We start from the raw sequence: 17,399 nt of genomic DNA, 5'->3' as shown, positions 1-17,399 counted from the left end.
TATATATGTGTGTGTGTGTGTATACATATATATATATATATATATACACACATATATATATATAAAATGGAATATTAGCCATAAAAAAAAGAATGACATTTTACCATTTGTGACAGCATGGATAGACCTGGAGGTATTATACTTACTGAAATAAGTAAGACAAAGACAAATACTGTATGTTTTCACTTACATGTGGAATCTAGAAAATTAAACAATTGAACAAATATAACAAAACAGAAACAGACTCACAGATACAGAGAACAAACTAGCGGTTACCAGAGGGGAGTGGGGGAGGGGCAACATAGGTGAAGGGAATTAAGGTATAAAACAAATAAGTTTCAAGGATGCAATGTACAGAACAGGGAATATAGTCAATATTTTATAATAACTGTATGGAGTGTAATCAATAAAAATATTGAATCACTATGTTGTACACCTGACACTAATGTTATATGTCAATCATATCGCAATTAAAAAAATGATAAAATGGTTTATTATTCTTAGTAATGGGCCCTCATATAGTAGGCACACGTCAGAGAGAAGTGGTACAGGATGCATTTTATACTCTGGAGCTAGACTGCCTAGTAAGTTTAAACACTAGTTTTGTTCCTTGGCAGCTGTGACACTGCGGGGCGGTTACTTGGCCAATATGTATTTCCTCCTGTGCAAAATAGGGATAATAGGAGTAACTTCCTCATAGAGTCATCATGAATAGTTGATTTAATTAGCCTTTATAAAGTACCTAAAACAGTGGCACATGGTAAGCACTAAATAATTGTTAACTATTATTATTACTCTCATTGATTACCATTATGTTTGGAACTAATTAGTTCAGAAGACATAGAACTTCTCCCTGCCCCGTCTTGTTTCTTAGTCACTAATATTGGGAATTTCTGAGAAGGTCCCCAACAAGTAGCATCCCTCTTTCTTGGCTGGATTCAGAAGAAATAGGAAACAAAAGTAAGGACAAGTGAGAACAACAGTGTCATGTTAATTACTGACAGAGGCTAGGCTGGAGGAGGTGCTTAGAGTGAGAGCTAAATGGAGCTGTTAACCGGACTCCAGAAGTAGGCAGAATTCCCAGCAGTCACTGGACAATGTGGCCTCCCATGTGGGAAACCCTGCATGGAAGAGTAGAAAAGAACTCAGTCTCTGCAGACTTGTTCTCAAAAGGCAAGAGTGAGCTGAGCTAAGTAGATCAAGTTATTCCCCAAATCTACAAATCAGATTCCTCACTCTACCTCTACAGGGACAGAGAGAGTGAAAGGGTGGAGAAGAGGCCAGGAATGTACTTAGTGAGAAAACCCCTTCCCAAGGAGCTGGGGTGTGGAGGTGTTCTCATTAACAAAAACGTGAAGTAACTTCCCACACAGCCAGCTGCCTCCTTCAGTCCTTACTGAAAATGTTGCTTGCTGAGTGCACTATGAATTCCTGTTCCTCTGTTCTTTCCTCTCATTCCTTTAAAGTATAGTCTACACTTGCACTGGCTTCTATTGTGAACAACTTCTCCTATGTCTTTAATATTTGTTTAAACTCTCCCATCACTCTTCTCTATAATTGAAAGTTGACTGTCCCCTTAATTGCCTGCTTTACTTGAAACACTCTTTAATAGGGTTCAGTTTTCCCATTTTCCTCACCTGGCAGTCAACAGGAACATTCTGAATATTTAACAACTACTATGGACACCAAGTAGAATGCTAGCCATAAACTCCCAGTATGGCGCCAGCAGACACTGGCTGAACAGCAGCCCTGCGCACAGGGATAAGAGGGAAAGTTGGCAGCCTCACTGCTATTTCTTAAGCATTGCTTCTCCATCTCTCAACAGCTTGTCGTTAGAAGTGGATACATCTATTATTTTACCCTCTCATCATCTTATTCCTGCTTCCTCCTGATGTATAGGACACTCTTCTACTTTACTCATTGATTTGAGCTTCTGATTTCCTTTTTACTCTGCATCTTTTCCTCACTTATCATCCTTGGTGTCGACATTTCTACTGATAACTCTGTATATTTTGACTTCTCAGTTTCTTCTTACTTTATCTCTAAACGCTTTTATCCCTATTTTGTTTCTAAGCCCCATAGATCTGCCCAGGCCTAGGACTTAGTTGACATCCCATGTTATCTTGGCATCTCTGGGATGAGCAATCTCAGGAGACCAGGGGCAAATTGTTTTCAGAGCACACATTTTATTTTTTTACATCCCACCTGGCCATGCACATCTGAGTGCCATTGATTTTGCCATGTTAGTTGGAGAAGAGCCCTCTGTTTTAGCAAATCAGGATTGTTTAGAACATCATCAGTAAAACAACTCTCCTTCACATTAAAGTTATGGATTTTATGAAGAGGACCTTCTTTCATTAGCTTCATATGTACCAGGACCACCTATATACTGTCCCCTAACTTTGCAGTTTTATTCTGTATATATAATTTGTCTACAGTATTCTAACTAGATTGTTTAAAAATGCACATCCTCTAATATTTTCAACTGAGGAATTCCTAGCTTTCTTTTTATTTTTCCTTCATCTTCCCGAACCTACACACCTTTCTCCTTATCTTTAGTTGCTTAAACCCTTCCACTTTTCAGACTTCATCAACCCCATCTACCCAGCTTGGATTTCATTATAAACCATTTCAGTAATGTCAGGACCTTGAAATTCCTCTCGCCCTTGAAATTCCTGTCTGCTTTTCCAATCGCTGATGCTCTGATAATCATACCCTCCCTATCCCCTGATCTAAATTCTGGGCTTCCTAGTGTTGCACTGGAAAGTGAAAAATGATAACATTTCTTCAACTGAGACTTGACAGTTTCTACTTAGAATTGCTATTGCAATTCTGAATGATTTTCTATCATAATCACCACTATCCCTAATTTTTAAAGATTTCGATTCCTCATTGGCTCCCAAAACCTCTCAAAATCTCCCTCTCTGCATGCAGCCTTGCTTCATTCTTTTCTGAGAATAAGGCCATCAGATAAATGTCCCTTCTGTGCATTCTGTATTTCAAATTGTGCTTTCATTGTGCTGAAATCAGTATTGTCATGGCCGGGAATATTTGCTGCAATTTATCATCATTTTTAGAAAAGAGACTATCTGTCAAAGATCATAATAACAGCTAGTATTTATTGAACATTCACTGTGTCTACGTGAAATGCTTGACGTTACCTCCATTGACCATGGCGTGATCATTGGAACTACGGAATTACATGTGACTCAGAGCCTTGGGTTAATATCTTAAGTACTATTTTCCAGTCTTCTCGGTTAACTTTTTTATTTTTTATTTATCTATATTTTGGGGTGTGTTGGGTCTTAGTTGCAGCACGCAGGATTTTCGTTGAGGCTTGTGGGATCTTTCACTGTGGCACGTGGGCTTCTCTCTAGTTGTGGCGTGCAGGCTCTGTAGTTATGGCGCAAGGGTTCCAGAGCACACAGACTGTCTCGTTAAGGTGCGTGAGCTCAGTAGCTGTGGCGCACGGGCTTAGTTGCCCCGCGGCATGTGGGATCCCAGTTCCCTGACCAGGGATCGAACCTGTGTCCCCTGCATTGGAAGGCTGATTCTTTACTGCTGGACCACCAGGGAAGTCCCTTTTTGGATAACTTTGATCACACTTTTAAAATACGGAAATCTAATTTACCAACTATTCTTTTGCAATCAAAAAACAATACATACAAGTCTGTATTCCACTTAGATCGATATAAGCAAAGATAGTGATTTGAAACCTGAGCTAGAAGATAGGCTCTTAGGAACTTTTAACAATTTTTTACTCCCTAGAAAAATGTGAATTGGAAATTACTAATAAATTCAGTAATGTGAAGGCCATGGCTTAAACTTATATGTTAAATTTGTATAATTTAGGATTATGTTAATTAAATATCCACTTATCAGCTTAATGTTTAATATGTTAATGTTTAATATGGATCCTTATTAACTTACGGTTTCAAAGGCCAGTGAAATTCTCAAATCTAATGAAAACAGGGTTCAAAGATAAAATTCTATCTTCCCTTTCTTTCATGAGCCTCTGAAAGATTCAGAGCACCTTTTTAGAGGCCCTTAGAGGAGATTAACCTTTAACATCATCATTACATCTAACGTTATCACACTTTTACAGTGTCATTGACACCACTTTTAACTTTAGGTAGTTGATTTTGCTAACCATATTGTAAAACTTCTAAAATTTTTTTTCTCAGATCTCATAGAGGAAAATTCTGCAGCTTTCCTTCTTGTTTTCCTCTGGCTCAGTGCTTTTCAGTAGAACTTTCTACAATGATGGAAATGTTCTGTATCTGCACTGTTCGGTACAGTAACCACTAGCCATATGTGGCATGTTGAGCAGTTGAAATGTGGCTAGTGCAACTGGTGAACTGAATTTCCTATTTTACTTATTTTAGTTAACTGAAGCTTTAAATTGAAATAGGCACATATTGCTGGTGGCTACAATATTGGAAGCACAGCTTTGGTGTTCTTTTCAGAACAGACTGAATTCTGAGGACTCTACTTTTTTCTCCTAGTCAGTCTTAATTCCTTTTCTGGGAGCAGAAATAATCCCCTTTTAATGTTACTGGTTATTCTTGCACTAATGGAGGTATTTTCTTTCACTATAACTCAATTTGTAACCTATGGGTATTACCATAAAATAAAAGTTTCTTTGTAGTAAGAATGCCAACATAGGTATTTAATTCTGTGCATTTCTTCCTTACACAATAGGGGATAGTATATCTTTACTCCTCTTAATTTGAGTCATCAAATTCTTTGGCAGACCTACCACTTTTCAAATGTATCTTTACTTGTCTACAAATATACCTTGGCAGTTTCTATCTGCCCTCTTAAGTGCTGTCCATGATGAGAGCAACATAGTGGAAAGAGATTAGAATTTAGTGTGGATTCCAGATTCTCACCATGGCTTCCTGAGCAAGTTCTTCCTTCTCTGAGCTGTAGTTGCCTCAGAGAGTTGTTGTGAGGTTTCCCATCTCAGAGTATATTTGGTTTACTTGTCTTCCCCCTAACTTGACCCTAGAGCCTTCTATTTCTGAACCAGTGTAGTGCCTGACATCAGAGTGGGTGCTCCATCGATGTTTGACTTTATTGAAAAACTGAAAAACTGTATTTTATTTTAATAAGTGCTCCTCTTACTCATTCACACTGTTTGCTCTCTTTTTGGATCTGTACTTTGGGAGAAGGGATTAAAAGCTTCTTTGAAGAAACATGAAAGGTAGAGGCTTTTGGTGATTTAAAATAGATATTAATATTAATACATAGTTTTCTCCATAGTTGCTTTTCTACAATATTTAAATGATGAGGTGCCATTTTTATGGATGTTTATGTTCAAAAAGTTTTCATATTATAGTTTTAAAAATAACTGGTCATTTAAAAATGTTTAGAGAGTTGTAAAATAGATGACTTAATCTAAAAAGAATTAACTTGTGTGAAGCATTTTCTGAAGTAGACATCACCCTGAGTTGCTAATACATGCAGTGAAAGTATCTATTGCTTTGCACATGTCAGGTACCCAAAGAATGAACTGAAGCAAATGAGAGGATAATAAAGTCTCTTATCCAAAATGTGAGTGCCCACAGATATGTGTTAGATAAAGAAACGTTTTAAGTGAAGATTCTGAAAGCATGATTGATGACTGCTTAACTGTAATCTTGGGGAAATATAAGCCTCAGAATGTTTCAAGTAAAACTGAAAAAGTACAACTATACCAAACACAAATGTAAGGTTTCTTTTTGCAAAGCATTCAACCCAGTGCCCAAGAAAAGGCTTTCATCTTGAAAGATGAAAGAATTAAATTGAAACTAGGACACTGAAGGCTACTACAGAAGCATGCATTTATTTGGGCATATGGTAGTAATCCACCAAACACATATTTATAATCTATCAGAGAATAACCAGAACAGATTTTCCCGGCAGAGATTCTGTCACATCAGTTTGCTTTTTACTATGGAAAAAGAAAGATATAGAGAAGCACATAGACCAATGTTATCTTTTTTATTTCGAAGTCCCTTTAGTATCTCGCTGAAAAGAGTATTGCCTTCATCTTTATAAATAGTTCTTCAATGCTGAATGCCATAGATTTCAATGATCAATTTCATTATTTCTGTGCAGTCAAAAAGTAAGCTGCATTGGAAAAGACATTATCATGTTCTTCAATACAATGAGTGTGTAAATAGATGTCATAGGAATGTAATGTCTGGTTTGGTTATTGATTAAAGAGTTAAACTATAGACATTGAAGATGCAGGATCAAATAATCTGAAATAAGAGGTCAGGGTGTGTGCATAAGTGTTTTGCACACAAAGACACTCAAGCACTTCTTGATTGACTAAAGACTTCTGATTTCTAGCTGTTATTTATTTATCAATATTCATTATTTTTAAATATTTTATTTATTTATTTATTGGCTGCGTTGGGTCTTTGTTGCTGCGCGTGTACTTTTCTCTAGTTGCGGCGAGTGGGGTCTACTCTTCATTGCGGTGTGCAGGCTTTTCATTGTGGTGGCTTCTCTTGTTGCAGAGCACAGGCTCTAGGGGTGCAGGCTTCAGTAGTTGTGGCGCACGGGCTCAGTAGTTGTGGTGCACAGGCTTAGTTGCTGCACGGCATGTGGGATCTTCCCAGACCAGGGGTCGAACCCATGACCCCTGCATTGGCAGGTGGATTCTTAACCACTGCGCCACCTGGGAAGTCCAGTATTTATTTTTTGGATTTAAAAATACTGGAAAGAAATTGCACCAACTCATTCAAATATACTGAGGACAAAATGCTTTGTAACTGGAAGAGAGAATTTTCAGTTAATATACTTGAAATTATTTAGTTCTGTTCTTTGCCAAGTAAAAGTATTGTTTATCAGGGACATATTTGGCCTAAAATTAATCAGTATGAACACAGAAAAGCTGGCCCTCAAACAGAATCAGGATCTCATTAAAGCATTTGTAATGTGAGGTTAATCATAGCACCTGTAGAATGAACAGAAAAGACTGTAAGTACAAGAGAATAAAATAGAATTTCAAATTATAATTATGATACCTCAAACTTTTTTCTGTACTCCTTTTTTTTTTTTTCTTTTCTTTTTTTGTGGTACGCGGGCCTCTCACTGTTGTGGCCTCTCCCGTTGCGGAGCACAGGCTCCGGACGCGCAGGCTCAGCGGCCAAGGCTCACGGGCTCAGCCGCTCCGCGGCACGTGGGATCTTTCCGGACCGGGGCACGGACCCGCGTTCCCTGCATCGGCAGGCAGACTCTCAACCACTGCGCCACCAGGGAAGCCCCTGTACTCCTAACTTTTTTTATTTGCGGTACACGGGCCTCTCACTGTTGTGGCCTCTCCTGTTGCGGAGCACAGGCTCCGGACGCTCAGGCTCAGCGGCCATGGCTCACGGGCCCAGCCACTCCACGGCATGTGGGATCTTCCCGAACCAGGGCACGAACCCGTAACCCCTGCATCGGCAGGCAGACTCTCAACCACCGCGCCACCAGGAAGCCCACATGGTATTTTAGAGATATGCAGAACTCCCATTTTTTTCTTTTAGCCAGGAATATTGGCTGATAGACTATGGTCATTGTTTTAGGAATTAGAGATGAACTAAAGATCAGAGATACATAGTTGTTCTTCTGGGAAACATTATGAACTTTTAAACAAGACTTATGATATTGTTGAATATCCACTGCTGGGAATACCACCTAATGTGATCAGTGGGGAAATATTTGTTTGAATGAACTATAGCAGAGCTATTAGCTTTGAGACAAAGACTCAAGTAGGTCAGATGTCCAAAAAGGAAATTCCTGATGGGTCTGAGGGGCAGTAGTTGCTGTGCTTGGTTGATTTGTTTCATATCACTCAGTAAAGGAGCAATTTTGTGGAAGTGGGGATCATAAGCCAATGTTAAGGTGAACGTTGTGGTATGAGAGGACGTGAAACATGGTCAACGGAGATTTCTTGTACCTGGGGTTGCCCCAAATGAGTCATCTTTTGCTATCATAAATCTTTAGTCTTTGGAAGCTGTTGTGTAACAAGGCTTATGTCTGTCTGCATCAGCCTTGCCCCTTTCATTCTGAAAGGTTATGGACAGTCAAGACAATTCCATTTCATGCAGTTTAGCATGTAAGTCCACATTTATGGTCTGTCCACTGGGGTGATGCAAGATTGAGGAAACACTGATTCCTTGAGTCTCTCGAGTTGTTTTTGACTTACTTATCTTTTTAAATCCAACTCATGTGGTGTGGGCTTGAGGCAGGGCTTTCTCCATGGCTTTGGGCTTTCTCCAAGGATCTAGCAGGAGCAACTAGCAAACTTGTTTCTTATTTACTTTTCTATTTTCAAAGGCTTTATTCTTATTGAAGGCTTCATCACATAAAAAATATTTTTCCTAAACATAGTTCCCTAATTATGAAGTTCATAATTTAAAAACCTGAAGATACTTTTCTGTGCTAAAAACAGAAATTATTATTGAAACAAAGACCTCATCTTTGAATCCGAGTATAAAGTACTGCAGTGATTTCTGCTCAGTTGTTTTCTATTCATAACATTTGTCACTGGACATCAGTCAGCCATAAGCCAAATAGTGTTCTGTCCAAGTAATCCTTTATTGTTTTTCAACTTTTTGAGATAAATGTTGGTGATGTTCTGCTTTCAGTAATTTATTTGAATACAAGAGAAATCAAGACATTAGTAATTTTCCCCCCTCAAATTAGCTTTTTTGGAAGGAAAAATCATACGAGCCTGTTGCATATACTCAATTAGTACAAAAATATATAAAAATTAAGCGTTTATGGTGTTCTCAGTAGTAACTGCATCTGGTGTGTATCTTTCTAAAAATTTTATATGCGTATGATTTCTTCTCTATCCGTCTCTTTGTATATATAGATGAAATGAGAAAAAAGTTACATTTGAATGTGCATATATACTATACATAAACTACTGAAACTTGCTTAAATAATTTTGCATTATATCATGGACATTCTTCTTGAGAGCCTCATATTGATGCCTTTGTGGTATGGAGGTGTATGTTTTAACTTTTGACAGATATTACCAACATATCCTTAATATTCTAGCTTATTCGAAATAACTGTTTCTTACAGGAAGTATATATTCTTTTTACAAAGTTTCAGCCTCCTTCTTAGACGTGAGCATTAGTTGGTTGTACATGATTATTAGGCTAAAGGAAGGTACATAGTTTTTTGGATCCGTTTCAAATGTCTAAATGTGGTCAGCATTATCTTTTCACAGGGCTCATTTGGAGGCCAGTGCTGAGAAGTGGAACAGGTTGCTGACGTCTTTAGAAGAACTGATCAAATGGCTGAATATGAAAGATGAAGAGCTTAGAAAACAAATGCCTATTGGAGGGGATGTCCCAGCCTTACAACTCCAGTATGATCATTGTAAAGTAAGTTGATCACATACGGTGGGTTCCTTTTTTTCATTCATTTTGATTTTGGTGAAGTAAGTACTCAAAATAAAATAAATATGTGAGTGGAACCAATTATGACAGGTTTTTTTCCTCCTCTGTTCCTAATTATCAGTATTTAGGCATTTTATTCAAATTGCATGCATCGCTCCCTTTTTATTCAAATTAAGTTTTCTCTTCATATTTAACTGAAGGTTTTTTCAAACGTTGCAGGTTATCTAAAGCACTATATTGCTTTTAGCTGATCATGAAATTTATCTATTTCTAATAGATTTTAAAATAATATATTGGGGGAAATTTTACTCTAAGTTAATCTTAAATTCAGAAGTTATAGAGTCATAAAGAATTATATACTATCTTGTTTTATTAAATGAAAGTAGAAAAAATAAGGACTTGTAGTAGTAAGAAAATAGAATAGATATTAATCTGAAAGCAAATGAAGACCGTTGTATTTAAGATCATTCTATGGGTTTTGCGGGGTTTTTGTCTGAACTTAGACCCTTTTTGTCACATTTTTATTCTGCTCAAATATCTATCTCTATGCAAATTTGTACTTTTACTCTGAAAAGCAGATATACTGAAGTTATCAACTAACATGTTAATTCTTATAACCTTGTATTATTTAAATTCTTTGCCTCATTAACTTTGCATTCATTTATATAATATATCTTCATACCCATTTTCTCATATATCACCTTATTTTGTTATATTTTTTCCTCTTCACATGCAACGCAAGTTCTTATTCTAAATCTGTACATTTTAATGTGTTGTTAGAACTCTGTTCTCATTTAAAAAATGACAAATGCTAACACATGCTTCTTCTAAAGGAAGACATCCTCTATATTATAAGTTCCTTCAATACAGAATGATAAGACCTTGAAATTTATCTTATTTTTAAGGCTTGTGACCAGGTTATTCAAGTTACCATTTGGGTAAATTTTCTCTTTGTACTTGAAAAGAGAATATGATAGAGAAATATCTCTAAGATTAAAATAAAAAAGGAAGACACTGTTGGTATGTAATATGCAAAAAATAATAATGATGATAGAAGATTTAAAATTACTGATTTAAGAAAGTCAATTTCTCCTTACTTTTTACAGTTTTCCCTTCTATTAATTATTATATACCCTTTTTGAGGATTCAGGTATTAGTGATGAAGTAGAATAATGCAAAGCTCTTCTAATAGAAGTGCTTTGTTAAGGAATAAAATGTGCTTGTGACCATATGCTACCATTTTGATTAAAACTGAAATCTTGAGGTAGGAAATGATCGTCCACTTCTAGCTTTAACAAGAGAAGTGCGCATTGACATTTGCTGGCCATGTTCTAACTCCTGCTCCCACCAAGGTTACCCTGTTTTAGATTGTGTTTTGTTCTGTCTTAGGGTGCAGTTGCTCTGCTTCAACCCTCTGGACCCAGGCAGTTAGATAATAAAGATAATATTGATAATGATGCTGATGATAATGTCAGTTCGTTCATTCAGCAAGTATCTGAGTGCCTAATATGCATCAGGCACTATTCTAGGCACTGGTGAATCAACAAATGAACATAAGTTCTTGCCTGGTTCTGAGCGATACAGACATCCAACCAATAAGCAATAAATATATAATATATCCCATGGTAGTAAGTGCCATGAAAAAAGTAAAGCAAGGTCAAGGAGAGAGAGCAGGAGGGGATAGTATAGGCAGCAGAAGTGTTACTTTATGTGGAGAAGCTTAGGAAAGTGCCGTGAGTGGGGTGATTTTCAAATAGAGACCTGAAGTTCAGGAGTTCAGGAATGTATTTCAGTAATCCAAGTGGGGGATGGCAATGACTTGGACAAGGATATCCCAGTGGAGATAGTAAGAAGTAACTGGTTCCTGAATATATTTGGAAATAACAACAGGATTTGCTTATGGATTAGATGCATGGGCTGGGAGAAAAAGAGAAGAGATGTAGTGTCAGGAGTCAAAGATTTTTGGACAAAGCAAATGGAAGAATGGAAGTATCATTCAGAGAGATGTGGGAAACTGCTGGATGAGCAGTCTGGGGAGGAAATTTAAGAGTTTGTTTTTTGACATTTTAAGCTTAAGATGCTTATTAGGCAGTTAGATATACAAGTCTGATACTGAGGGAAAGGTCAACAAATCAAAATTATCGGCATATATATTAGCCGTGGAAATGGATGAGATGATCCAGGGAGTCAAGAATTCCAAGACATGAGCCCTGAGACACCCTGCCTTTAAAGGTTGGGAAGATGAGGAGACTGAGAAGGCAGAGCCAGAGGGTAGAAGAGTCAGGAGAGAACAGAGTCTAGGACATCAGAGGCAGAAAGTGTTTCATAAAGGAGGGTGTAATCACGGGGATCAAAGATTGCTGAGAGGCAGAATAAGATGAGAACAGAAAAGTGACCATCTGTAGACAGTCTTGTTGACCTTGACAAGAGTCATTTCAATGGTGTGGTGAAGTTGGAAACCTGATTGGTGTAGATTCAAGACAGAATATGAGCAGAAGGAGTATAGAGAGCCCTTTCAAGGATTTTTACAACAAAGGAAACAAAGAAATGAAACAGTAGCTGGAGGGAGAACGTGAGGTCAAGTAATGGTTTTGTAAAGATGGAGAATAATTCAACATGTTTCTACGATGATGGGAATGATCCTGTAAAGCAGGAAAAATCAGTGACGCAGGAGGGAGGGTACCACATAGGAGCAGTAATAGGGTGGGATCTAGTGCACAAGTGGAACCATTTGTATTAGGTAGAAGAGCTCATCCAGTCTAACAGGAAGAAATGTGGAATATATGGGTACAGATGAAGGTAGATTGGTACATGTGGGTGTGGGAACATATAGATGTTCTCTTTCTATTGTCTCTGTTTTCTCAGTGAAATAAGATGAAAGGTCAACAACTGAATATAATAAGAAGAGGGAAGAAGATGTGGACATCTGAGGAGAGGGGAGGTAGAAAATGTAGTGTAAAAGTGGGTGCATCAATAAACTAGGAAATATACCAAGACCGCAGGGCAGCGTAACAGGCCGACCTGGAGTCAGTGCTCATGAACTTAAGGTGAGAACAGCCAGTGTGAATGTTTTTCTTCATCCATGTTTAGTTGCTCCAGTGAAGGTGAGGAATTAATTGGAGAGCTGAACTGGAACAAGCAAATGTGATGGAGTAAGAGAGGGGCCAGGGAGTTACAGAAATACAAGGGAGTTGTATAATGGGTGCTCGTGGGATTGAGGCTGGCTAAGGGGAGATGTGAGGATATGGGAGATGTGAGGGGCAGTAAAGCAGTGTTCAAAGTCAGTGCTTCGGGGGGCTGAAGAATTGTTCAAATTGGGAAACTGGGAGCACGTTCTATAAAGAAAACAGGTGGTGGTCAGAGAAGGGACGCTAAAGTCGAATTTATGGAGGGGTGCATTTATGGTTTATGACAACATCCAGTGTCTTTTTGCTAAAATGAGCTGTGCGAGTTGGGTGGAGAATAAGGTCTTAGAGGAGAGCAGGTTGAGGAGCTGAGAGGCTGGGTAGTGGAAGGATTGTCTGTGTGGATAATAAAATCACCAGGACCATGAGAGAGAGCCAGATGTCAAAATGATGATGAAAGAAGGAAGGGTAATGGTGATATAGTTTAGAATTCTAATATAAAGATGATGTTTTCATATTCCATTAATCCTTTGAGTCTTAAAACTACTCAAAATCCCCTTGGTTGGGGATGGAGGAGGGGAGTAGTGTAAGTTGGATATAGATTGTCCCTGCTTTCTAGATTTCTTGGCGCCTCGTTCTAGACTTTCTCAGGTTACTTCTTTATCACAATAGCTATCATTTAGCACATTGTGCATGATCCAGACTACCGTTGAGGGATTTTTCTTATCAGTAAGTCAAGAGTTTCCATTTAACAATCTGTACTTCTTTAACTTTCTGAGTTATGTATTAGATGATTTATAGGAATAGCCCAGATTTTCTGAGTATGTGTTCTCACTCACTGTTATATCCTCACTGGAAATAGTCCTTTGTAGAGGTTTGTGTTGATTCTAGATTCTAGAACATATTTTATCATAGTCTGCCTTCCAATTTATCAATGATCCAAAACTATAAGTGTTCTTAATATTATATATTATTAACGTTTGTCAAAAGCTTCATATTTAACTCTGAGAACTAAGCAGGCTAAGATGCTAGGAGATATAAATTATGGAATAGTGTTCAGAGTAAGTTTGTGGAGACGTGTGTTAGTTTCCTAAGGCCACCATAATAAAGCTCATAAACAGGTGGTTCAAACAACAGAAATTTATTTTCTCATAATTCTGGAGGCTAGAAGTTTGAAATCAAGATGTAAGCAGAGGTGGTTTCCTATAAGGGCCCTCTCCTTGGCTTGTAGATGGCCGTCTTCTCCCTGAGTCTTCACATGGTGAAGTCTTAAAACTGCTCAAAATACCCTCTTTTTATTAGGACCCCAGTCATATCGGATTAGGGCCCACCCTAATGAATGTCCTCCTTTTAACTTGATTACCTCTTGAAAAACCCTATCTCCAAATACAGTCACATTCTGTCATAAGTAACCTTCTTTCCCAACTGCCAAGAGTAATGTTTCTAATTGCTATAAATTATTACAAGGAGGGCAAATCACTATAGTTAGTACAATCAGTCAGGGTAATATTTAAAGATGTGACACCTACCTGTAGTAGTTTACCTTTCTTACTGAACTTTGCCAGCTATAGGCATTGTATAGTCTAACTGTAGTGGAACCTCAGCCTTGCTCATGTTCTAACCTAATTCTCTAATTTATCCTCAATCTTTTCTTAAAATCAAAATCCATTTGGGTGTACATGTGGTAGCTCTATGTTTCAGGCAAGATTTTTCTTTCTCATGTCCTTAGAGATATCTTTTCCCCTGGTCTTCTGATTTTTTTTATCAGGGAAAATCTTATGTGTGTCTGTGTGTGTGCAAATGAGTGTGTACAACTTAGAATTGTCAATTATTAGGATTGAAAGGAACCCAAGAAATAATTCAGTCCAATCCCCTTATTTATAGTGGAAGCAAATGAGAGGCATATGATTTAATGATATCTGAGTTTTCCTTCCTCCTTCCTTCACTTCCAGCAAATACTTATCATTTACTTAGTGTCTGGCAGTTTCTAAGACACCAGAAGGACACAGGTACAGAAAACAGACACAGTCCCTGTCCGCATGGAGCTTCCAGTCAGGGAGAGCCTATGTTTGTAGCTCTCAAACTTACAGTTCCTATGTCCTCTCTGTGCTATGAGGAATCATTGCCAACAAGGTTTGTGGCTGAGCTGTGAACTGCACATTGCTGTCCCAAATCTCTGGTTGTCTGCCTAACCACCCATTTCTCTAATCCCCTACTTTGGTCCCTTGGTTATAATTCAGGCATGTTTTCAGTTCGTGTGCACATTTATTACCAATCTTTTTTCCTTAAGGGATTGTAGAATTCTCTTCAATTATAACATTATGTTGTAGCTTTAAACAGAACATAAAATAATTTTAAACTAATTTTTTCACAGATATGTTTAGCATTAAATGTAGCATTTAGTCTTTTTCTTTTCATTTTTTCTTTTATTACAAACTTTGTAATTTTTTTCTGACTTCTTGGTATTTAAGTCTCTGTCACAATAAATTTTAAAAAATCTTTTTAACTTCAAAGAACGCTTGCCTTATGACTTCAAAGTATATACGTAGTTAGAACAATCAAAATCAACCCTTAAGTGGTTTGATACTGATATTAGGCAAGATATTTTGTTCTCTAAAATTTTCCCATAGAAAGAGGGGACCTTGTATTTGATTTCAAACTCATTCTCTCATTTTACAGGTGGCTATCTGACTTACTTTATTTTGAACCACACACTACTGTTTAAGGAAGTTGAATTAATTTGACATAATCTCTCCAAGCTCAATTAGAATATCTTGAGATTACTAGATGGATTTCTTTTTAAATACGAGGCAAAGAAGTTTAACTCTGATTTGTTAATTATTCCAGGAGATATGATCACATAAATGCAAGTCTTGAATATCGTTGTACACAAGTCTTGTAAAGATCAATTTAGAAAGAGATACCATATGTTCTTCTGCTATGGACAAGACAAATACACATCTGCCAGATACATCTGAAAACCACCTGTGCTGATGTTACACTTAATTAACACTTAAGTTTTACATTAAAATTTTCAGTGATGTTGTTATATACAAACTAAAAAACAAGTCTATGTCTCAGAAGCTTAGGTGGATGTGGGGTTACTACATGCTGGAAAACTGTTAGGCGACTCAAAAGTCGCTTCCAGTGATATCAAAATCTGTTGTCAAGGAGTCATATGAAGAAAATAATTATAAGTAGATATCTGACTACTTAACGCATATCCTCAGCAGTGTTTGTTTTCAAGTTCACTGAAAACTTTTCTTTGGCTCTTCTCACTTGGATAGTGGTGTATTATTCTCTATTCTAGGCACCTTATGTTGGCCTTGTCTGTACAGAGTGATTGAACCTAGCACATGGGCTTAGGTAGATCTGATTTCAATTCCCACCCCGCCTCCACACACTAGCCCTATAAACTAGGTGTTGGGGCATATTCTCCAATCTCTGCTATCCTGTTTCTGACCATCACTATGTATAAACCACTTAGCAGAGTACAAATAGTAAGTGTTCAATAAGCAATAGCTATTTGGGGTTATTCTTTAAACTAGGACTTATTTTATAGTATATTTTAAATTTTAGTTGCTCTGTGTCTGCATTTTGTATTTTTCCTTAGATTCACTATGTTTGGGCACTATAAGTTTTGACATCATAACATACACTTATTGTGTTAGCCTATTGGTGCCTTAAAAAAACTTAGACTCCTCAAATAATTGGATGAAGCCATTGAAGCAACAATATTTTTGAGAATTTATATGGGATAAGATATGAGCCTAGAGACTGGAAGGTGATTTATTTCTTGTTCTTAATAAAAGAAAACAGCTTATCATGGAAAGGCCAAACCCATGAGACATTTCTGCATGCACTGCCTTTAGTTAACTTATTAATGGCTAATAGGCAAATTATATATGTTTAACCATGAATCTAATTACCTTGAAAGGCAATATTTGAGTGTTTATAAGTAAAAGAACACAAATAGTATATATTATCTTACATTTGCATCTCTTTACCCTGGATCCAGTCTGCTTGCACCATCTGCAGACGGTTAAGAGACTCTGGTATCTCAGATATCGGTGTTCAGTCACCTCAGATACAAAGGGGTTGGTTTATGGGAACTCATATATTCTCAAAGTTTTCTGAGTCCCACATATATTTCTATACTCTAGTCCTTTATATGTACATCAGTGATTTAATGACACTTTTCACAACCTTTCTTTGATAATGGCAGTGCAAGTCACTTCATCATCCATCCATCCGTCCACCCCCACTATTCATGGAATGACGTATATGTTGCATTGATGCTGAATATACAGAGGGCAATAAGGCACAGCCTCCACTCCAGTGACGTATTTTAGTCATTCCTATACCTAAACGCTCTATGTTTGTGACTGTATCTAGAAGGAATATTATATATTTAAATGTTTAGGTGATGGCTCTGAGACTTCAAGGTCAGAGGTACTGTAAGGTCATACTTCAAAGCACCTCATCTGCTCAAACACCTAAGAATTATAGATAAAATGTAAAAAACAGAAAATCACGCATGGCAAAATTGGGCTCCAAAATACAACAAACATTCCATAGACCAGAAACAAATCAGAAAAGCTAAGTAGTTAGTAGGGTTGATGCTTCTTGAAAAATGTAGCAGTCCTAGGCAATGAGCATGCAGAAAGCCCCACAGCAAAGGCTCAGCTCAAAAATCCACCTCATACAGTGAAGTGGGTGACTCACGGATTGGCATCTTTCCCTTCTGTTATGTAAATGTTCCAGGAACTGATATTATGAAACATCAATATGTTTTGGACCCTTAATTAAATACCTCTACTTTCTTGGATGTTTAAACCAGTGACTCAGAACATTAATAGATTTTCAGCAACAACCATAATGAATA

General features: G+C 37.4%; 1 protein-coding gene across 14 annotated transcripts in view; it reads left to right on the top strand.

The window, feature by feature from the left end:
• UTRN (utrophin) overlaps nt 1–17,399 on the top strand; it is a 506,668-nt gene that overhangs the window by 358,649 nt on the left and 130,620 nt on the right. For all 14 annotated transcript variants that reach the window (XM_027084340.1, XM_027084307.1, XM_027084323.1 and 11 more), the window contains one exon: nt 9,218–9,374. In XM_027084340.1, coding sequence (XP_026940141.1) covers nt 9,218–9,374 — 157 coding nt within the window. The remainder of the gene's footprint in view (nt 1–9,217; nt 9,375–17,399) is intronic.

This window comes from Aethalodelphis obliquidens, unplaced genomic scaffold (assembly GCF_003676395.1).
Source record: "Aethalodelphis obliquidens isolate GAN/ISIS:26980383/991018 unplaced genomic scaffold, ASM367639v1 scaffold3, whole genome shotgun sequence".
Taxonomy (NCBI): domain Eukaryota; kingdom Metazoa; phylum Chordata; class Mammalia; order Artiodactyla; family Delphinidae; genus Aethalodelphis; species Aethalodelphis obliquidens.
This window is presented reverse-complemented; position numbering and strand designations above follow the sequence as displayed.